At 41.8% G+C, this 16,359-nt stretch overlaps 1 protein-coding gene across 1 annotated transcript; it reads right to left on the bottom strand.

Annotated features, from left to right (window-relative positions):
* Positions 1-424: 424 nt before the first annotated feature.
* rab33a (RAB33A, member RAS oncogene family) lies at positions 425-16,348 on the bottom strand. Its single transcript, XM_033030562.1, has 2 exons — positions 16,017-16,348; positions 425-1,787 (listed from the first exon to the last, which is right to left on the bottom strand). Exons 1-2 carry the CDS (start codon positions 16,269-16,271, stop codon positions 1,344-1,346), a joined length of 699 nt encoding a protein of 232 aa, XP_032886453.1. The 5' UTR covers positions 16,272-16,348; the 3' UTR covers positions 425-1,343.
* Between the last annotated feature and the right edge of the window lie 11 nt (positions 16,349-16,359).

The raw sequence follows: 16,359 nt of genomic DNA on the forward strand, positions 1-16,359 counted from the left end.
GGGTTTTGGGGGAAAAGGGACTATAGAAGAGAAAAACTCCCACTGCTCTTCTAAATTCGCCCGTCAATTGTGTGTTCCCAGAATAGATTAGTGGTGCGTTATGCTTTTCGGAGATTTAACGCTTGATTCTAAAGAGAAAAGTAACTGCTGGATTAAATCCAACAGGCCTTGCGTTAGCAAATATTACTTTAACACACAAGAAGAGGAAGGGAAGCTTGTGACTCATGCAAAAGTGTCGAGTCCAGGCATTTGTTAAGAGAACTTTGTACCATGCCTTGAATTCACTTCTTGAATTTTATAAAAAGCTGGAATCAAATTGGTCTTGGATAATTTTTCCCCTTCCTTATGCTCCAACCCCAGTTTTCTGTGACAGAAGCTCTCTTGAGTTTTAGAATTCCCAACAAAGCTAAAACGTGAGACATTCTTTTGCAATCACCAGTTATAATCTGATCACTGCCTTTCAGTCAAATATTATGGAAAAGCATTTGCGTTTATTGAGATTATAATTTATTTTCTAAGTTTGTCAAATTCAAGATTAGACCTATGAAATACCTCCTTCATTATCATGTCTATCTTTAGTAGCTTTTGCTTCACTCATGGTCTATTCGAATTTTCGTATGCATTTGGTCCAGGCTTCTACAAATCAATCGAAGAAGCTTAATCTGAGAGATTGAAAATAACTCAAAGTTAGAAATCTTACCAGAGATCCCTGAGGGACTTCCACAGATAAAATACCCTTGTGTAAAAGCATTTTAATATAAAACTAAAAAATGATCAACTGATTTCAACATTTATCCACATGAATTGCGAGAGAATCAAGAATTCCTGTTCTTTGAACAGCATCAAACCTCTAACCATTGGCATCATGAAAGCATAGACTTGCGCTAATTCCACAATACAATGCACCCGACTGGGAGCACAGATTGAAACTTCAGGGCTGCAATGTTATTGCCTTATCTCTAACCTGTATACCCTTTAAATGTAATTTTCCATAGATAGCTTACAATTATGGGAATAGCCCTTATATTTCATGCATCCAGAACTTTAACAATACAATTGTGAAGGCAACCCATCGACTTGCACATCACTGCATATTTACAAACTTGGCAGTATTTCACAAGATACTTTCCAAATGACAATGTTTATTTGAAAATTAGCTTAAATCATTGAAAGGTTATAGATATGTTATAAAACAAATTTACTTAATTGAAATCTTTTGGTCTCAGGAACTCCAAATTTGTTGTCTCAAATGTTGTATACATTAAAGTACAAGCAAATAGTTTTAATAAACTGACACAGGCACAGTCTAATAGCTTCCATTCTCACCACCGCACGCTAAACACTCAACATGGACACGTACTGCGAGCATTTGACTGTGAAACCTGAACTTTACTATCTTTTTTCTGCACCGCTTGGAAAGTCAATCTTTTTTGTGCCTTCAGCTTGCATGCAAGAGACATAAAAATGGATTCCACGTGGTCGCTTTCTTTTGGATCTTTTGCTGACGTCTCAAACAAAAGCATGTTGTTGGCATCTGCAAAGCGGAGCGCGACATTGGAAGATACCTGGATCTCGTTGGTGAGATCGCATTTGTTACCGACCAGCACCCGCGGCACACTGGGTGACACTGAGTGGTTGTTGCATTCTTGAATCCAAGCTTTCAGGTTTTCAAAGGAGTTTTGTTTTGTTACATCGTACACAAATACCACAGCGTGTACATTTCTGTAGTAGTGTTGTACCATACTTTTCCTGAATCGTTCTTGTCCCGCAGTATCCCAGACCTGAATCTGAACAGAAGAAGAAAGAAGTTATAGGAAATGATGGTGGGAGTAATGTTATATATTTCACTGCTACAATGTTCTCTCCTCTTTTGAAAGAAGTGTTTCATTTCCACAGAAACCTTCTAGTAGCAGATGTGAATGTATGGAAGAAGATGCTAGTGGGGTCAGTTCATAAGTTCATAAATTATAGGAACAGAATCAGGCTATTCGCCCCATCAAGTCTACTCTGCCATTCAATCATGGCTGATCTATCTTTCCCTCTCAACCCCATCCCTGCCTTCTCCCCATTACCCCTGACACCCATACTAATGAAGAATCAGTCAATTTCCACCTTAAAAATAAATGATATGTAGCATACAGAGACGGACTCTATAAATGCACAAGCACTTTTACTGATTTCTCCTTACTGACCAGGGTGAGAGAGATGAAATATAACAAAAAACATGTCAACGGGAAAATAATCAAGTCCAAATGCATCTCCAAAACTGCTCGAAGAATGTAAAATCAAATGATTTTGAAAGTTAATGGCGGTTAAGTAAGAAAAGATAGCAGTTATTTTACACTTCATAAAGACTCTACAAAAGAGCAACGAGGTGACATTAAGATAGATGATGCTGAAATTAGTGGGCAAGTCAGTCACCATTTACAAAGGGAGAAACAGAATTAACATTGTATATCAATAGAAGATAGACACAAAATGTTGGAGTAACTCAGCAGGCCGGGCAGCATCTCCGGAGAGAAGGAATGGGTGATGTTTCGGGTTGAGGCCCTTCATATTGTTTATCAATAACCTGGCATCAGAACAGGAAGATGTTGGGGAAAACAGCTTTTAAGCAAACCTTGAGCCAATAAATAACAGAAATACTTTTATTGGTACTGGCTTAGAAATTGTTTGTGGATAAACCCAATAAAAACCCTACGTCCATCAGAATAATAAACATAGCACAGAGAGAAGATCAAAGTGTGATCTTCCCTATATTGTGAATTATTTTTGTTGTTGTTTCAAAGCAACGATTATGACCTTCCAACAGCTGGAATCCATACTGTCTTTACTGGAAATCCTTGAAGATTAGCGCCATAAAAGCAATAAAATCTAATATATATATATGGTAAAAGCAATGATACATTACTTTTGGAGTGTCTTGTACAGTTTTTACACTCTATTATAGCAAGGTATTAAAACAATTGTGTGCCTGACAAAAAATTACCAGAGTGGCATCAATAGAAAACATAAATATATAAGGAATGACTTAAGATATGAGAACCTTTTCCAATACAGGAACAGAAAATGCACATTTAATGAGAAAAGAAGTGTTGCTGGATTTAATGGAGAATAGGTGTTAACTCTTCAGAGAGCATCAGTGATGAGCAATCATTAACTTAATGTAATTAGAGAGCATAGAAGTTGGTACAAGTTTCATTGAAGACTTGTCAAAGCAAAATCTGAATACCCTGTCATGCATCAAGACAGTATTGAGTAAGATGAATGATTATCTTTAAGAGATCCCGCAAGATGAAGAGGCCGATGACAGGTTCACCAATGACATTTAAGGAGGGTGTACACATTATCTGTTCAGCACCATCCATGATATTTATATATTGAGTGATTAGGAGCATCGTCTCTTAAAAGCCTTATATTATTTCGAAAGGGTAATTGAAAGATCCCCATGTTTAATTCAAGGGCTTTGAACACAAAAACACCACAATACCGCTATTCTCTAGGTTATTGAATTAACTATACAGCCTTCATCCTGTACTCCAACCCTTGCAATTAATCCTTTTTTCATTGTTACACTATTCCTTTTGAAATTATTGCTGCCATTCTGACCATCAGCTCATCAAATATTATTTTTTTAAATGGAATTTGTCAATGATTCAGCACATAAAGCACTATGTCCAAAGAGATCAATCGAACCATAGGAACAAAGGTACAAAATTGCATCTGACCCATTTGGATAATTTTCTTTGCAATGTTGCAGGTTGAGAGGAATCTGATATACTGGTAAGTATATAAAATTATGATACGCACTGGTAGAGTAGACAGTCAGAATCTTTTCCCCAGAGTGGAAATGTCAAGGACTAGAGCGGATCGCTTTAAGATGAGAGGGACACAGTTTAAAGGAAATGTTCAGGCAGGTTGGTCAGCACTGGGATGAAGAGCCTGTTTCCATGCTGCCTGCTGAAAGGTTTTAGCACAAAGAGTGGTGGGTGACTGCGGGCAGATACAATAATGCCATTTAAGAGGATTTTAGATATGCATATGGTTATGCAGGGAATGGAGGGATATGGATATTAGTTGAGGGGAGACCTGGTATGTATATAAAATTATGAGAGGCATTCTGAAAGTCAGCAGAACAGATCAGCTTAACTTGGCATTATGTTTGGAATGGACATTGTGGGCTGAAGGGCCTGTTCTATATTCTATGTTTTGTGGCTAAATGTCATTCAAACAATTTTTCAAATCTTAAGCCTTAGCACTTAGAATTACAATTGCATTGTAGTATTTAGGTTGTTGTTTTAGTTTTAAAAGTCATTCGTTTATGGAGAATTTCTGTATTAAGTGCCAAATGGATTTGATTCTTTTTTGTGCTAAGAATCTACATTATATCTACATTTGTGAAGCAGGAATCTTTTAAAATTAAAACAGTGAAAGTTCAGGGTGAACGTGGGGACAGGAGGTCCAAGGAATGCTGAATATAATTTTTAAAAAGTGAAACATAGGGTGGCACGATGGCGCAGCAGTAGAGTTGCTGCCTTCCAGCGCCAGTGATCAGGGTTCGATCCTGACTACAGGTGCTGTACCTTCTCTCTGTGACCGCGTGGGTTTTCTCCAGGTGCTCAAGTTTCCTCCCGCATTCCAAAGAAGTACAGGTTTGTAGATTAATTGGCTTCTGTAAATTGTCTCTAGTGTGTAGGATAGTTCTAGTGTATGGGATGATCGGTGGACGGCGTGGACTCAGTGGGCCGAAGGGCCTGTTTCCATGCTGTAACTCTGAAGTCTAAAGTGTAAGATGGTGGATACTGAGCGCAGAAAACAGAATATAAAGAGTGTGTGCGTGTGGGTGTGTGTGTGTGTGCGCGCTCGTGTGTGCGTGTGTGTGTGGAGGGGGGGCACTTAAAAAGGAAATTTACGAGGAGTAGGAAATAAGGAAGATCCCAAGGCATTTTGTGAATACATTAAGAGCAATAAAGTAGCTGGAGAAAGAGTGGGATTGATTAGCAACAAACAGTGTAATCTATGTGTGGAGCCAGAGGATGTGGAAAAGTTCAGAAATGAAGAAGGGTCTCAACCCGAAACGTCACCCATTTCTTCTCTCCAGAGATGCTGCCTGTCCCGTTGAGTTACTCCAGCATGTTGTGTCTATCTTTGGTTTAAACCAGCATCTTCAGATCCTTTCTACACAGCTCAAAAATGAATACTGTTCATCTGCTTTCAATATGAAAAAAATACATTGTGGCTGGAAATTCCAGTTAATACAGTGAAAGTAAAAAACCATGTATAAATCCTCAGAGCCCAATGAGATGTATCACAGGCAGTTTTGGAAAGCAAGAGAGGGGATTGCTGAGGTCTTGATGGAAATATTTAAATCCTTACTGAACACAAATGAGATGTCAGATAACTGGAGGACATCAAACATGGTATCTTTATTCAAGAAGGAAACAGGGATAAGCCACATTCTTTTTGCATTCTTATTAATTGATGTACACGAAAAATCAGATAGTCCCAGCACTCATCCTAATGGTACTCTGTCGGTCACTAGCTTGCATCACAAAAGTGGCTCTCATTCATCACCCCTCTTCCTCCTATTTCTACCCAAGCCCAATTTTCCAACTTGTTTGGGTCTCATGGGCTCTAACACTTCCTTGTCAAAGGCTTTATTGAAGTCCACTACATTTTGGGTCGAAAGGCCTGTATGACGACATGATTTCATACTGCACAGAAATGTGGTGGGTGGGGTTATATTAAATAAACCAATGTTATAACAGAGGATAAATGGAGTCTGATGTATGGGTGCAATCCACTATTGTCATCAGTAATGGCTGCATTCTACAGTAACCATTATATTAATTCTGCTCAAGGCACCTAGAGCAACCTAAGAAAACTGAAGAATGGAGAAGCAAGGATCTGCAGATGCTAGTTTACAAAAAAGCCACAAAGTGATGGAGTAATTCAGCCGGTCGGGCAGCATCTCTGGAAAACATGGATAGGCCATGTTTCGGGTCGGGATCCTCCTTCAGGCTGAACAGTCTGAAGAAGGGTCCCAATCTGGACCGTCACCTATCCATGTTCTCCAGTGATGCTGCCTGGCTCATTGAGTTACTCCAGCATTTTGTGTCCTCACTAAGAAAAATTAACATGGACCACATCATTTAAATATAAATAGAATCACGCCATCTGGCCATAGATGGTTTGAGATGCTGAGCTACTTTGTATAAACCAGTGTCAAAATGTTTTATGCTTAAAACAAAAATAATGTGGTAGGTTCTGCAGCTTCAAAAGCCCGAGTCATTGCTGCTTAGAATAATTGTTGTACACAACAGGGGCGGCAGAACAGCGCTGTGGTAGAGTTACTGCCTTACAGCGCCAGAGACCCGGGTTCGATCCTGACCACGGGATTATGTCTGTACGTTCGCCCTATGACCGTGTTGGTTTTCTCAGAGTGCTCCGGTTTCCTCCCACACTCCAAAGACATGCAAGTTTGGATGTTAATTGGCTTCTGTAAATTGTCCCTATTGTGTTGGATAGAACTAAAGTATGGGGTGATCGCTAATCGGCGTGGTCTCGGTGGGCTGTAAAACCTGTTTTCATGCTGTATCTCTAAACTAAACTAAAAGGTGAAAGGAGTAGTAAAGTAGGTGTATTCGCCAGAGCAATTAGGTCCAATATTTACCAACAGCGAAGACAAAAAACAATTTTTTAAAATCCCATCCTGTTGCAGTTCTTTTGAACTCTGAACTTTGAATGGTGTTGTTTTGATAAAGCACGATGGGATCAGGACCATCTGCTCACATACAGCTTAAACCTAATCACGGCTCTGCCTTTGACTAACTGCAGAAAAGCGTCCTCCTGACAACTGGAAATGGTAAGTAACGTGCCATCAACTGATCAATACTTGTTTGACTGATACACAGGGCTCGTATTGGCTCTGTAATTGGACAAATCTAATCTCATATTTACAACAAAATGTAAACAAATTCAAGTTGGTGGGAAGGAATACACATGGCGCTATTCTAGCGGCCAGCATTACTGTAAACAAAAGCCTTACCAGGCAGTGGACTAGATACTGAACTGTCCTGTAGCTGTTTGGTCTTCTGCAGTCCATATACATCACCTAGTCTGTATAATATATGCCCACGCTGCAATTGAGAAATGACTGCAGTCTAATAATTGCAACAGATTCCACCATTATGGGTAATCCTGTTATGTAAATAGAGATTTTGGTCACTTGGCTTAAATTAATGCATCAACTTATTTCTCTGAGAGATAGCAGGGTGCCTGTAATAGTGAGAGGGAAGATATCCAACTGACAAAAATGTGAAGTGTTTTCCAAAGAGGAAGCAATATGTCAACATTTTGCAGACAAATCTGCTGTAACAGCAGTTAGCTTTTGGCTTTGTCAGAATTCCCTCCTTGGCTCTGCTTTGGTTCGAAGAGTTGTTAGTTAACATTCCAGTATTCTCCTCATTCCCATGTCCTTCTTTTCCTGTATTCTCCAAATACAATTGAACTTGTAGACATTTATAAAAGATAAAATTATTTACTGCACAATTCTCTCCCTTCAATAATCAAGGCAGGGAACTGCTTGCATGGAGGTCTGAAGATACAAACTGTAATATTACTGCACCTTACCACAGTCTCTGGTACAAGGCTGGATGCATTCCATCACTGAGCTTTTGGATCAGATCAACCTGTTAATTTTCTACTGAAAATTGTGTTATGTTTTAATTTTGTTTTTGGAAGTCAACAAATCAGTAAATCGTTATGGTGATAAAATGATTTAAATTTAAATTTAAGATATAACATAAATTTAAACATAAATACATATATACACATAACTACACAGATACATAAATACACAAAAACATAAATTTAAACAGGTGTGAATAGTCGAATACTAAATACCAGAATCAAATACTAGATGGCAAGGTTTTAAGGTGAGAGGGGAAAAGTTTAAAGGATATGAGCAGGGTATTTTTTTAAACAGAGGGCAGTGAGTGCCTGGAACACGTTGCCAGGGAAAGGAATGGAGGGTTATGGTCTGAATGCAGGTAGATGGGACTAGGGGAGAATAAGTGTTCGGCACGGACTTGAAGGGCCGAGATGGCCTGTTTCCGTGCTGTAATTGTTATATGGTTAGTACAGGTGCACAACCTTTTATCCGAAAGCCTTGGGACCAGACACTTTTCGTAATTCAGAATTTTTCGGCTTTCGGAATGGAAGATTTTTAGCGTAGACTTTAACGGCTGGCTCAGTGGTAGAGTGCTCGGCTCATATCCGCAAGGTCGCGAGTTTGCGCCTCGATCCCAGCAGTTACTCGATCGCGAGTTTGAGTCTTCAATGTAGTTTTTTCTTGCAGAATAGGAGAGAATAGGGAGGGTTAGGCTGGGATCATTCTCTGCGAGATGATCTTAGTGCGGGAGACAAGTGTAGGAGAGGAGTACTGACTGTGTGGGCAGAACTTTGGACGTGATTGCCCACCATTCTCAAAAGCCGCTGTGTCTCCCTGTCCCTCCAACTCCAGAGGAATCCGCTCCCCGATGGGCCGCTACGGCGACAAGTGGCAGTTCGCCCACAGCCCGAGCTGCGCCACCCCAAGAACAAGACGTACCTTGCACACCATCAGCTTCTGCCCCTACGGGGAGCGTGTTCCTCTGGAGTTGGAGCGGGGCTGGGCTGGAGTTGCTGATCTGGGATCTCCGTGCTTGCAGTGGGCCTGGGGGTCGGTGTCCCGATGAGGGGGCGCAACTCGGGCTGTGGGCGAACTGCCATTTGTCGCCGTAGCGGCCCATCGGGGAGCGGCTTCTGGTGGTCCTGACGTCTCTCAGCTCCTGTCCAGGGGGGTGGCTGGAGACGTCAGGACCAACAGGAACCCGCTCCCCGATGGGCCGCTACAGCGACAAGTGGCAGTTCGCCCACAGCCCGAGCTGCGCCCCCTCATCCGCAACCCGGGTTCCTCTGGAGTTGGAGCGGGGCTGGGCTAGAGTTGCTGCTGGCTGTGAGTCTCTGGGATCTCCATGCTTGCAGTCGGTGTCCCGTTGGTCCTGACGTCTCCGGCCACCCCCCTGGACAGGAGCTGAGACTGGGAACTGTACCGCCCTTGCCCCCTCCCTCTGCAACTGCAAACAACCCCACTCTCCTGCTCACCTGCAAGGGCGGTACAGCCCGAGCGGCGCCCCCTCATCCGCAACCCCAAGAACAAGACGTACCTTGCACACCATCAGCTTCTGTCCCTACGGGGAGCGTGTTCCTCTGGAGTTGGAACGGGGCTGGGCTGCTGCTGGCTGTGGGTCTCTGGGATCTCCGTGCTTGCAGTGGGCCTGGGGGTCAGTGTCCCGTTGGTCCTGACGTCTCCGGTGACTGGCACTGACCTGCTGGCATCGCCGACGTGAAGACAGTGCAAAGCCCCCGCGCCGGTGCAATGGGCGGGGAGCTGGAGAGGGGAGGGAAGGGGTCACACACATGGCCGGGAAGCAGAGGGGTGTAGGTGGGGTGAAACTGAAGGGAGCGACAATCTGCTGCTGCCTGCCCGCTGAGTTAAAAAGTTCCCACGCAAGACTCACGATACACTGTGTATCGTGAGTCTACCGTGGGAACTTTTTAACTCAGCGGGCAGGCAGCAGCAGATTGTCAATTATTAACCCTCCCGCGCAATATACCCTCACCTTCTCTTTTATGAATGGGGATTTAGTTCCCCTTTCTTCGAGGACCGACCGGAGGTTCCGCTGTCACCTCTGCGGGCCGCCCTCGGTGAACGTCTTCAAGGACCTTTCTTCAAGGACCAAAAAAATGTCCGTTATTCGGAGCTTTTCGTTATTTGGAATTTCGGATAAAAGGTTGTGCACCTGTATGGTTATATGGAAGATGGTTGAAGCAGATATGTTAGTTGGATTGCGTTTGGATAGGCATATGGTTATGCAGTGAATGGAGGAATATGGGGTGTATACAGGTAGTTAAGAGATGATATTGGCATTATGTTTGACACAGACATTGTGGGCCAAAAGGCCTGTTCTTGTGCTGTACTGTTCTGTTTTATGTTTTAAGGCATACAGTATCTCAATCAAACACATGGTTCATATTCTGCTTTCCTATGTCCGGGATTTTATTCCTCACAAAATAATAACAGTTCAACAAACTTGGCACAATATTCTAGTGGCTAGGCTATTGGATCAACTGCTTAAATAATATTTAAATTTAAGAATAATTGTATCATCACAATTAATTACTGATTTGTTGACTTTAAAAAAAAAAGTAAACTTAACGGCAGTATCAGTAGAAAATTAGCACGCTGATCTCATCCAAACGTTTAGTGATGGAATGAATCACATCTACTGCAGTGAAGCTTCTGTATCAGACAGTTAAAAAGCAATAAACTGCAGAAATCTGGAATAATCATGGCAAACGTTGATGCAGTAGCAAATGTGGAGAGGTGATGACCCTACTTCAGAACTCAGTAACATTTTCAAAACAGCCATGTATAAAAGCCCAGGGTAGGGGGTTGTGGGAGGGTATATGCATATGGACATATGGATATGCAGAGAATGGAGGGATGTGGAGAATGTGCAGGCAGATAGGATTTGGTCTTGGCATCATGTTTGGCATAGACATTGTGAGCTGAAGGGTCTGTTCCTGTGCTGTACTATTTCATGATCTATGTTCTATTGCCATGCATTTAAGCTGCATCAGCAAGAGGCAGAGAACCCATTTTTTTCTGCTGGCTCTTGAATTCCTTGGAAGCCACCTTGTACTGTGCTTAGTGATCATCCTTGCCCAATCCTGCACTTATGCAGGACCTCAGGAGGTTGTTTTATGTTAAATATGCAATGCTTTGTGTAATAATGGAATGACTTTTGACCAAAATACAAACTGTATTGTTCGAATTATCCCAGGTAAATTTAACACAGACATAAGATGATCTCAACAATAACCACACCCTTCCTCTATCCACAAAACAGACCAGCTTCATTCAAAATAAACAATAGTTGAATTGTTCACATTTTTGTTTGGTAATACAGCCCATTGAGAAGACACAAACTGTTGGATTATGTCAGTAGGTCAGGCAGCACCACAGGAGAAAGAACATGGAACAAATCCATGATGCTGCCTGACCATGAGTTACTCCAGCACTTTGTGATTACTTTGTAAACCAGCATCTGCAGTGCCTTGTTTCTCCAAATAAATAGCTGTTGCTAAGGCTTGCCAATACTTTTAAATCACAACAAAAACATAGCAAATGCGTCTTTAACGATTCAAAGTTATAAATCTCAGCAGAATTCGGAAGGACCAACGTACTTTAAAGCAGCTGCCAGGTTTAGTTAGCCAGTCTTCTCACTAATGATCGAGAAAGCTCTCTGCTCAAAAACAGAGGAAATGACATTTCAAATGATGAGCATTTTCTGTTAGTAATTAAATCTAACAGATGGTTATTGAGCCTCCAGAGAATACAACACATGGGGGTAGTCTGGCAAAGATCTCGCTCAACCAGCACGTGCAGCATCCATTCAAACGCAGGTGACCTGTAACTAACCCCAGAGAGCGATTGGTTGCTCGGCCACCAGGAACACCGGGAAAACAACTCTTCATTCCACAAACGCCATTTCTTCCATCAGACCTTATGCTGGTTTGCCAACTCCATCAACACCAGCCTCAAGAGTCAAGGGTAACGAATGTTGACAACACAAGAGGCAGCCTTCCCTATAACAGCATAGGTGGTTGAAAAGGTAAAAATAGGTGTACAAATGATTTAAATTATTTCTTATAAGATAATGCAATCTCATTAAATAAATTGATTTTAATTTTGTTTAATTTAGATAATTTATTATCATGGTATAGTGAAAAACCTTTGTTTGCCTGCTTTCCAATCAAAGAAAAGACTACAAGAATACAATCTATACTGCACAGATAAAGGATAAAAGGTACAACATTTAATGGAAAATAAAGTCCGATAAAGTCCGATTTAAGATATTTCAAAGGCCTCCAATGAGGTAGAAGAAAGGCCAGGACCATACTGTAGCTGATGGGAGGACCGTTCAGTTGTCTGATAACAACTGGGAAGAAACTGTCTCTGAATCTAGAGGTATACGTTTTTCAAACTTCTGTTCCTCTTGCCTGATGGGAGAGAGGAGAAGAGTGAGTGACCAGTATGAGACTGGTCCTTGGTTATGCTGGCGGCCTTGCCGAGGCAGTGTGGTGTAGATGAAGTTTACTCTTAATGGTGATCATTCAACGTGATATGACTGGGGTTACAACCATCAATCTTTCAAATCAACATTTCTTTAACTCTATTCTGGCAGTGCAGCTGGCAATCTGGGGCAAGAAAGCTTTGTGCTCATGCTGTCTAGGTACTCATACACTTTCTTCAGCAGCTCAATCAGAATTTTCTGCACAGAACCTATTAACACACAACCGGGAGTAAACGACAGTCAACCACAAGGGTTCATATTTAGAAGGCAAACTCAACAGTGGCCATATTTCATGTGACTGTACATCATGTGAATGATTCTCCAATAAGAGAGCAAGCAGACAATTGGCTTTCTTATTTCTTGTTTCAGTATTGCTGAGAGGTGTTGAAAAAAAATCATTCTTATTTTGCTTTCAATTTCCCACCTAACTACCATCCAAGATCTCATGTGTTTAAGAAGGAACTGCAGATGCAGGAAAATCGTAGGTACACAAAAATGCTGGAGAAACTCAGCGGGTGCAGCAGCATCTATGGAGCGAAGGAGATAGGCAACGTTTCGGCCCAAAACGTTGCCTGTCTCCTTCGCTCCATAGATGCTGCTGCACCCGCTGAGTTTCTCCAACATTTTTGTGTACATCCAAGATCTCATCACACTTTTTCATCGCAAAACAATTCAATATATTTTAGTTTCATTTAAGCTCAAAGAACAGCATGATCTCAATAAAATGGCTTTGATGTTTGGCCTCTGCCTAATCGCCGCCTGCTACTGTTGGTATACCGTCTGTTAGCAAACAGTGATTCCTGGCAAACTCCAGCTTCTCCCTCAGACGGCAACCAACTATTTACCCTGTCCCCCCAGGAAGCACAGAGTGCTGAAGAGCAAAAATCCATGCTATAACCAAACAGTAATAGCATGTAATCTAATCAAACCTCTCTTTAAGTGATTGTTACAACTGAAAATGGAATAATAGAATATAACAGAACAGCAAAGGGAACTGTTTATGGAGAACAAGGTTCATGTGCAAATAATCAAATTCCAGTGTTGTAAACAATATCTTTAAGAAACCTTTATAATAGTTGCCTTTGTGGGAAAAATTGACTCAAAATTCAGCACATGTATGAAGTTATTGTCGATACTGTTTATATATTCAAAAGGGAAATTCTGTACTACATGCTGGAAATCTGAAATAAAAAACAGAAAAATTGGAAACACTCAGCCGATCATGTAGTGTATGTGGACAAAGAAACAGAGTTAATACTTCATGTAATGAAAATCGACAATCTGAAATTATTACTACAGGTATTTTTGTCACTCCACAGATGCTGCCTGACGTACTGAGCAGCAGTTTGGACATCTACTATTTTTATGTTAAATCTACTGATATTTATAACTGTGAAGGAATTGCAAGTTGAGTCTGCAATGTTGTGCCCTAAACAGTTGTTGTTGGTACGTTGGGTTACTTACCTGCCACATGAGAAACTTCTTAACAGTAGAATTACAACCAGACCCTCATGTCTGAACTGAACTGAACTGAACTTTATTTATAGAGCACTTTAAAAACAACCACTGTTGCAACAAAGTGCTGTACATGACTAATCATAAACATAAAACAAAACAATAAAAACATTAAAAGACAGTAAAAACAATAAAAAACAATAGAAACACTAAAACAGGAGCAAAGTCTCATGCAGGGTCGAAAGCCAAGGAATAGAAAAGGGTTTTAAGACTAGTTTTGAAAATGGACAGTGAAGGGGCCTGTCTAATGTGCAAAGGTAGAGTGTTCCATAATGTCGGAGCAGCAACAGAGAAGGCTCTATCCCCTCTGAGCTTCCGCTTAGACCTCGGTACCTCCAGGAGCAGCTGATCAGCTGACCTGAGGCACCGAGCAGGAGCGTAGGGATGAAGCAGCTCAGAGAGGTAAGGCGGGGCGAGACCATTTAAAGATTTAAAAACAAATAAAAGAATCTTAAAATGAACTCTAAAGTACACAGGCAGCCAGTGGAGGGAGGCCAGAATAGGCGTTATGTGCTCCCTCTTACGTGTTCCAGTTAAAAGGCGAGCAGCAGCATTCTGAACCAACTGGAGACGTGCAAGGGAAGATTGGCTAACTCCAAAATAAAGTGCGTTACAGTAATCCAGCCGAGACGTGATGAAGGCATGGATTACTGTTTCAAAATGCTGTCGTTCAAGAACGGGCTGCTACTATGGAATGTATATTCTGTTTCATATTTTTCCTTATCTTAAAATATCTTTGATTCCGCATATCAAGAATGAAGAGGCCTTAGGTTCTCATTTTTCTTCAGAACTCAAGACTATGATACCATAAATCAGGCCTTGTCTGTCTCCTAGCTGTAAATATCCTTTATTTATCTCAGTAAACAAATACCTGCCAAAGAATGCAACGTGTAACTTCACCAGAAGGCATGGTAATTTCAGCGTGGCCACAACATGCTGGAGTAACTCAGCGGGTCAGGCAGCATAAAAACATAGAAAATAGGTGCAGGAGGAGGCCATTTGGCCCTTCGAACCAGCACCGCCATTCATTATGATCATGGCTGATCGTCCCCTATCAATAACCCATTCCTGCCTTCTCCCCATATCCCTTGACTCCACTAGCCCCTAGAGCTCTATCTAACTCTCTCTTAAATCCATCCAGTGAATTGGCCTCCACTGCCCTCTGTGGCAGGGAATTCCATAAATTCACAACTCTCTGGGTGAAAAAGTTTTTTCTTACCTCAATCTTAAATGACCTCCCTTTTATTTTAAGACTGTGGCCCCTGGTTCTGGACTCACCCAACATTGGGAATATTTTTCCTGCATCTAGCTTGTCCAGTCCTTTTATAATTTTATATGTTTCTATAAGTTCCCCCTCATCCTTCTAAACTCCAGTGAATACAAGCCTAGTCTTTTCAATCTTTCCTCATATGACAGTCCCGCCATCCCAGGGATCAATCTCGTGAACCTACGCTGCACTGCCTCAATCACAAGGATGTCCTTCCTCAAATTAGGAGACCAAAACTGTACACAATACTCCAGATGTGGTCTCACCAGAGCATCTTTTGAGAACATGGATAGTTAACATTTCGGTTCAAGACCTTTCTAACAAAAGGACACAAAGTGCTGGGGTAACTCGGCGGGTCAGGCAGCATCTCTGGCGAGTATGCCAACCACACCAGTATGTTATTGGGCTGTTGTTACTTTTTTCTGGTTTGAGTGGAGCAGTCTGATGTGGAAAAGAAAAGGAGAGATGACCCCCAAAATTCTCATCCACAAATTAGATGATCAGATTATAAATATCGAACCTAAATTCATCAAGTTTAACAGGAATACATTATTTTGATCACACATCTGGATTAGTTAAACCTGGATCACATGGATTAATTTGCGCAGAGTATTAATTACTGATCTGAATAAATCGGTTTTCAATGTAAAAGGATCCAACGCTGGGAATTGGCCTGGGGCCTCTCAGCAGAGCATGATCCCGAGAAGCCTTGTGGAAAATTGGAAACGTAGGCGCAGTCCCATATTCTCCACGGTTCAGCAGACTGTCAACACCTGCCAGCATAAGATGTTGGAGCATTTACACAGGGCGAGGTGCCGTTGACTGAATGATCCTCATTTTGGGAGCGGGTTGTAATGAAGATATCCCCGGGGAAAGTTGGCATGCCTGCTAGTGACTGCTCCCACAAAGATGGGAATCGACACCAATGCACGAATACTAGTCTAGACTCGGTGATTATTTTTTTAACAATTTTAGAGTATCAACTGGTAGATGCAAGGGGCGGCATTAATCGATTAATGTCACCTTGGACAATCTATTACATTGCTGGTTACCTTGATCGTTTCTCCTTCGATAGTCACGGGCTTCTCTCGGAAATCCACTCCGATGGTGGCCTCGGTCTTATCGGGAAACGTCCCCCCGCAGAATCTGAAGGTCAGGCACGTCTTCCCGACATTAGAGTCCCCGATCACAATGATTTTAAATATCCGCGCTTGCACGGATAGTTCCAAAGACGATTCGTAGTCCCTGGTCGTCTTCTTAGATGTGAAGCCCCGGGTCTCGCCATTCACCGCCACTTGATTTGCCATATTGGAATCTTCTTTGTGTTAACAAAAGTGCAACCAATCTACAGGGGAAAAAAATCTTGATTCAGGGGCAAAGGGAGCTCACATCCAT

The sequence above is a fragment of the Amblyraja radiata genome, chromosome 12 (genome assembly GCF_010909765.2).
Source record: "Amblyraja radiata isolate CabotCenter1 chromosome 12, sAmbRad1.1.pri, whole genome shotgun sequence".
Taxonomy (NCBI): domain Eukaryota; kingdom Metazoa; phylum Chordata; class Chondrichthyes; order Rajiformes; family Rajidae; genus Amblyraja; species Amblyraja radiata.

Bases quoted from the DNA above. Each gene is read 5' to 3' on its own strand.
- rab33a (XM_033030562.1), bottom strand. From the start codon at position 16,271: ATGGCAAATCAAGTGGCGGTGAATGGCGAGACCCGGGGCTTCACATCT. The intron at 1,788-16,016 runs GTAACCAGCAAT...TCTTCTGTTCAG, and splicing joins TCGAAGGAGAAACGATCAAG to ATTCAGGTCTGGGATACTGC.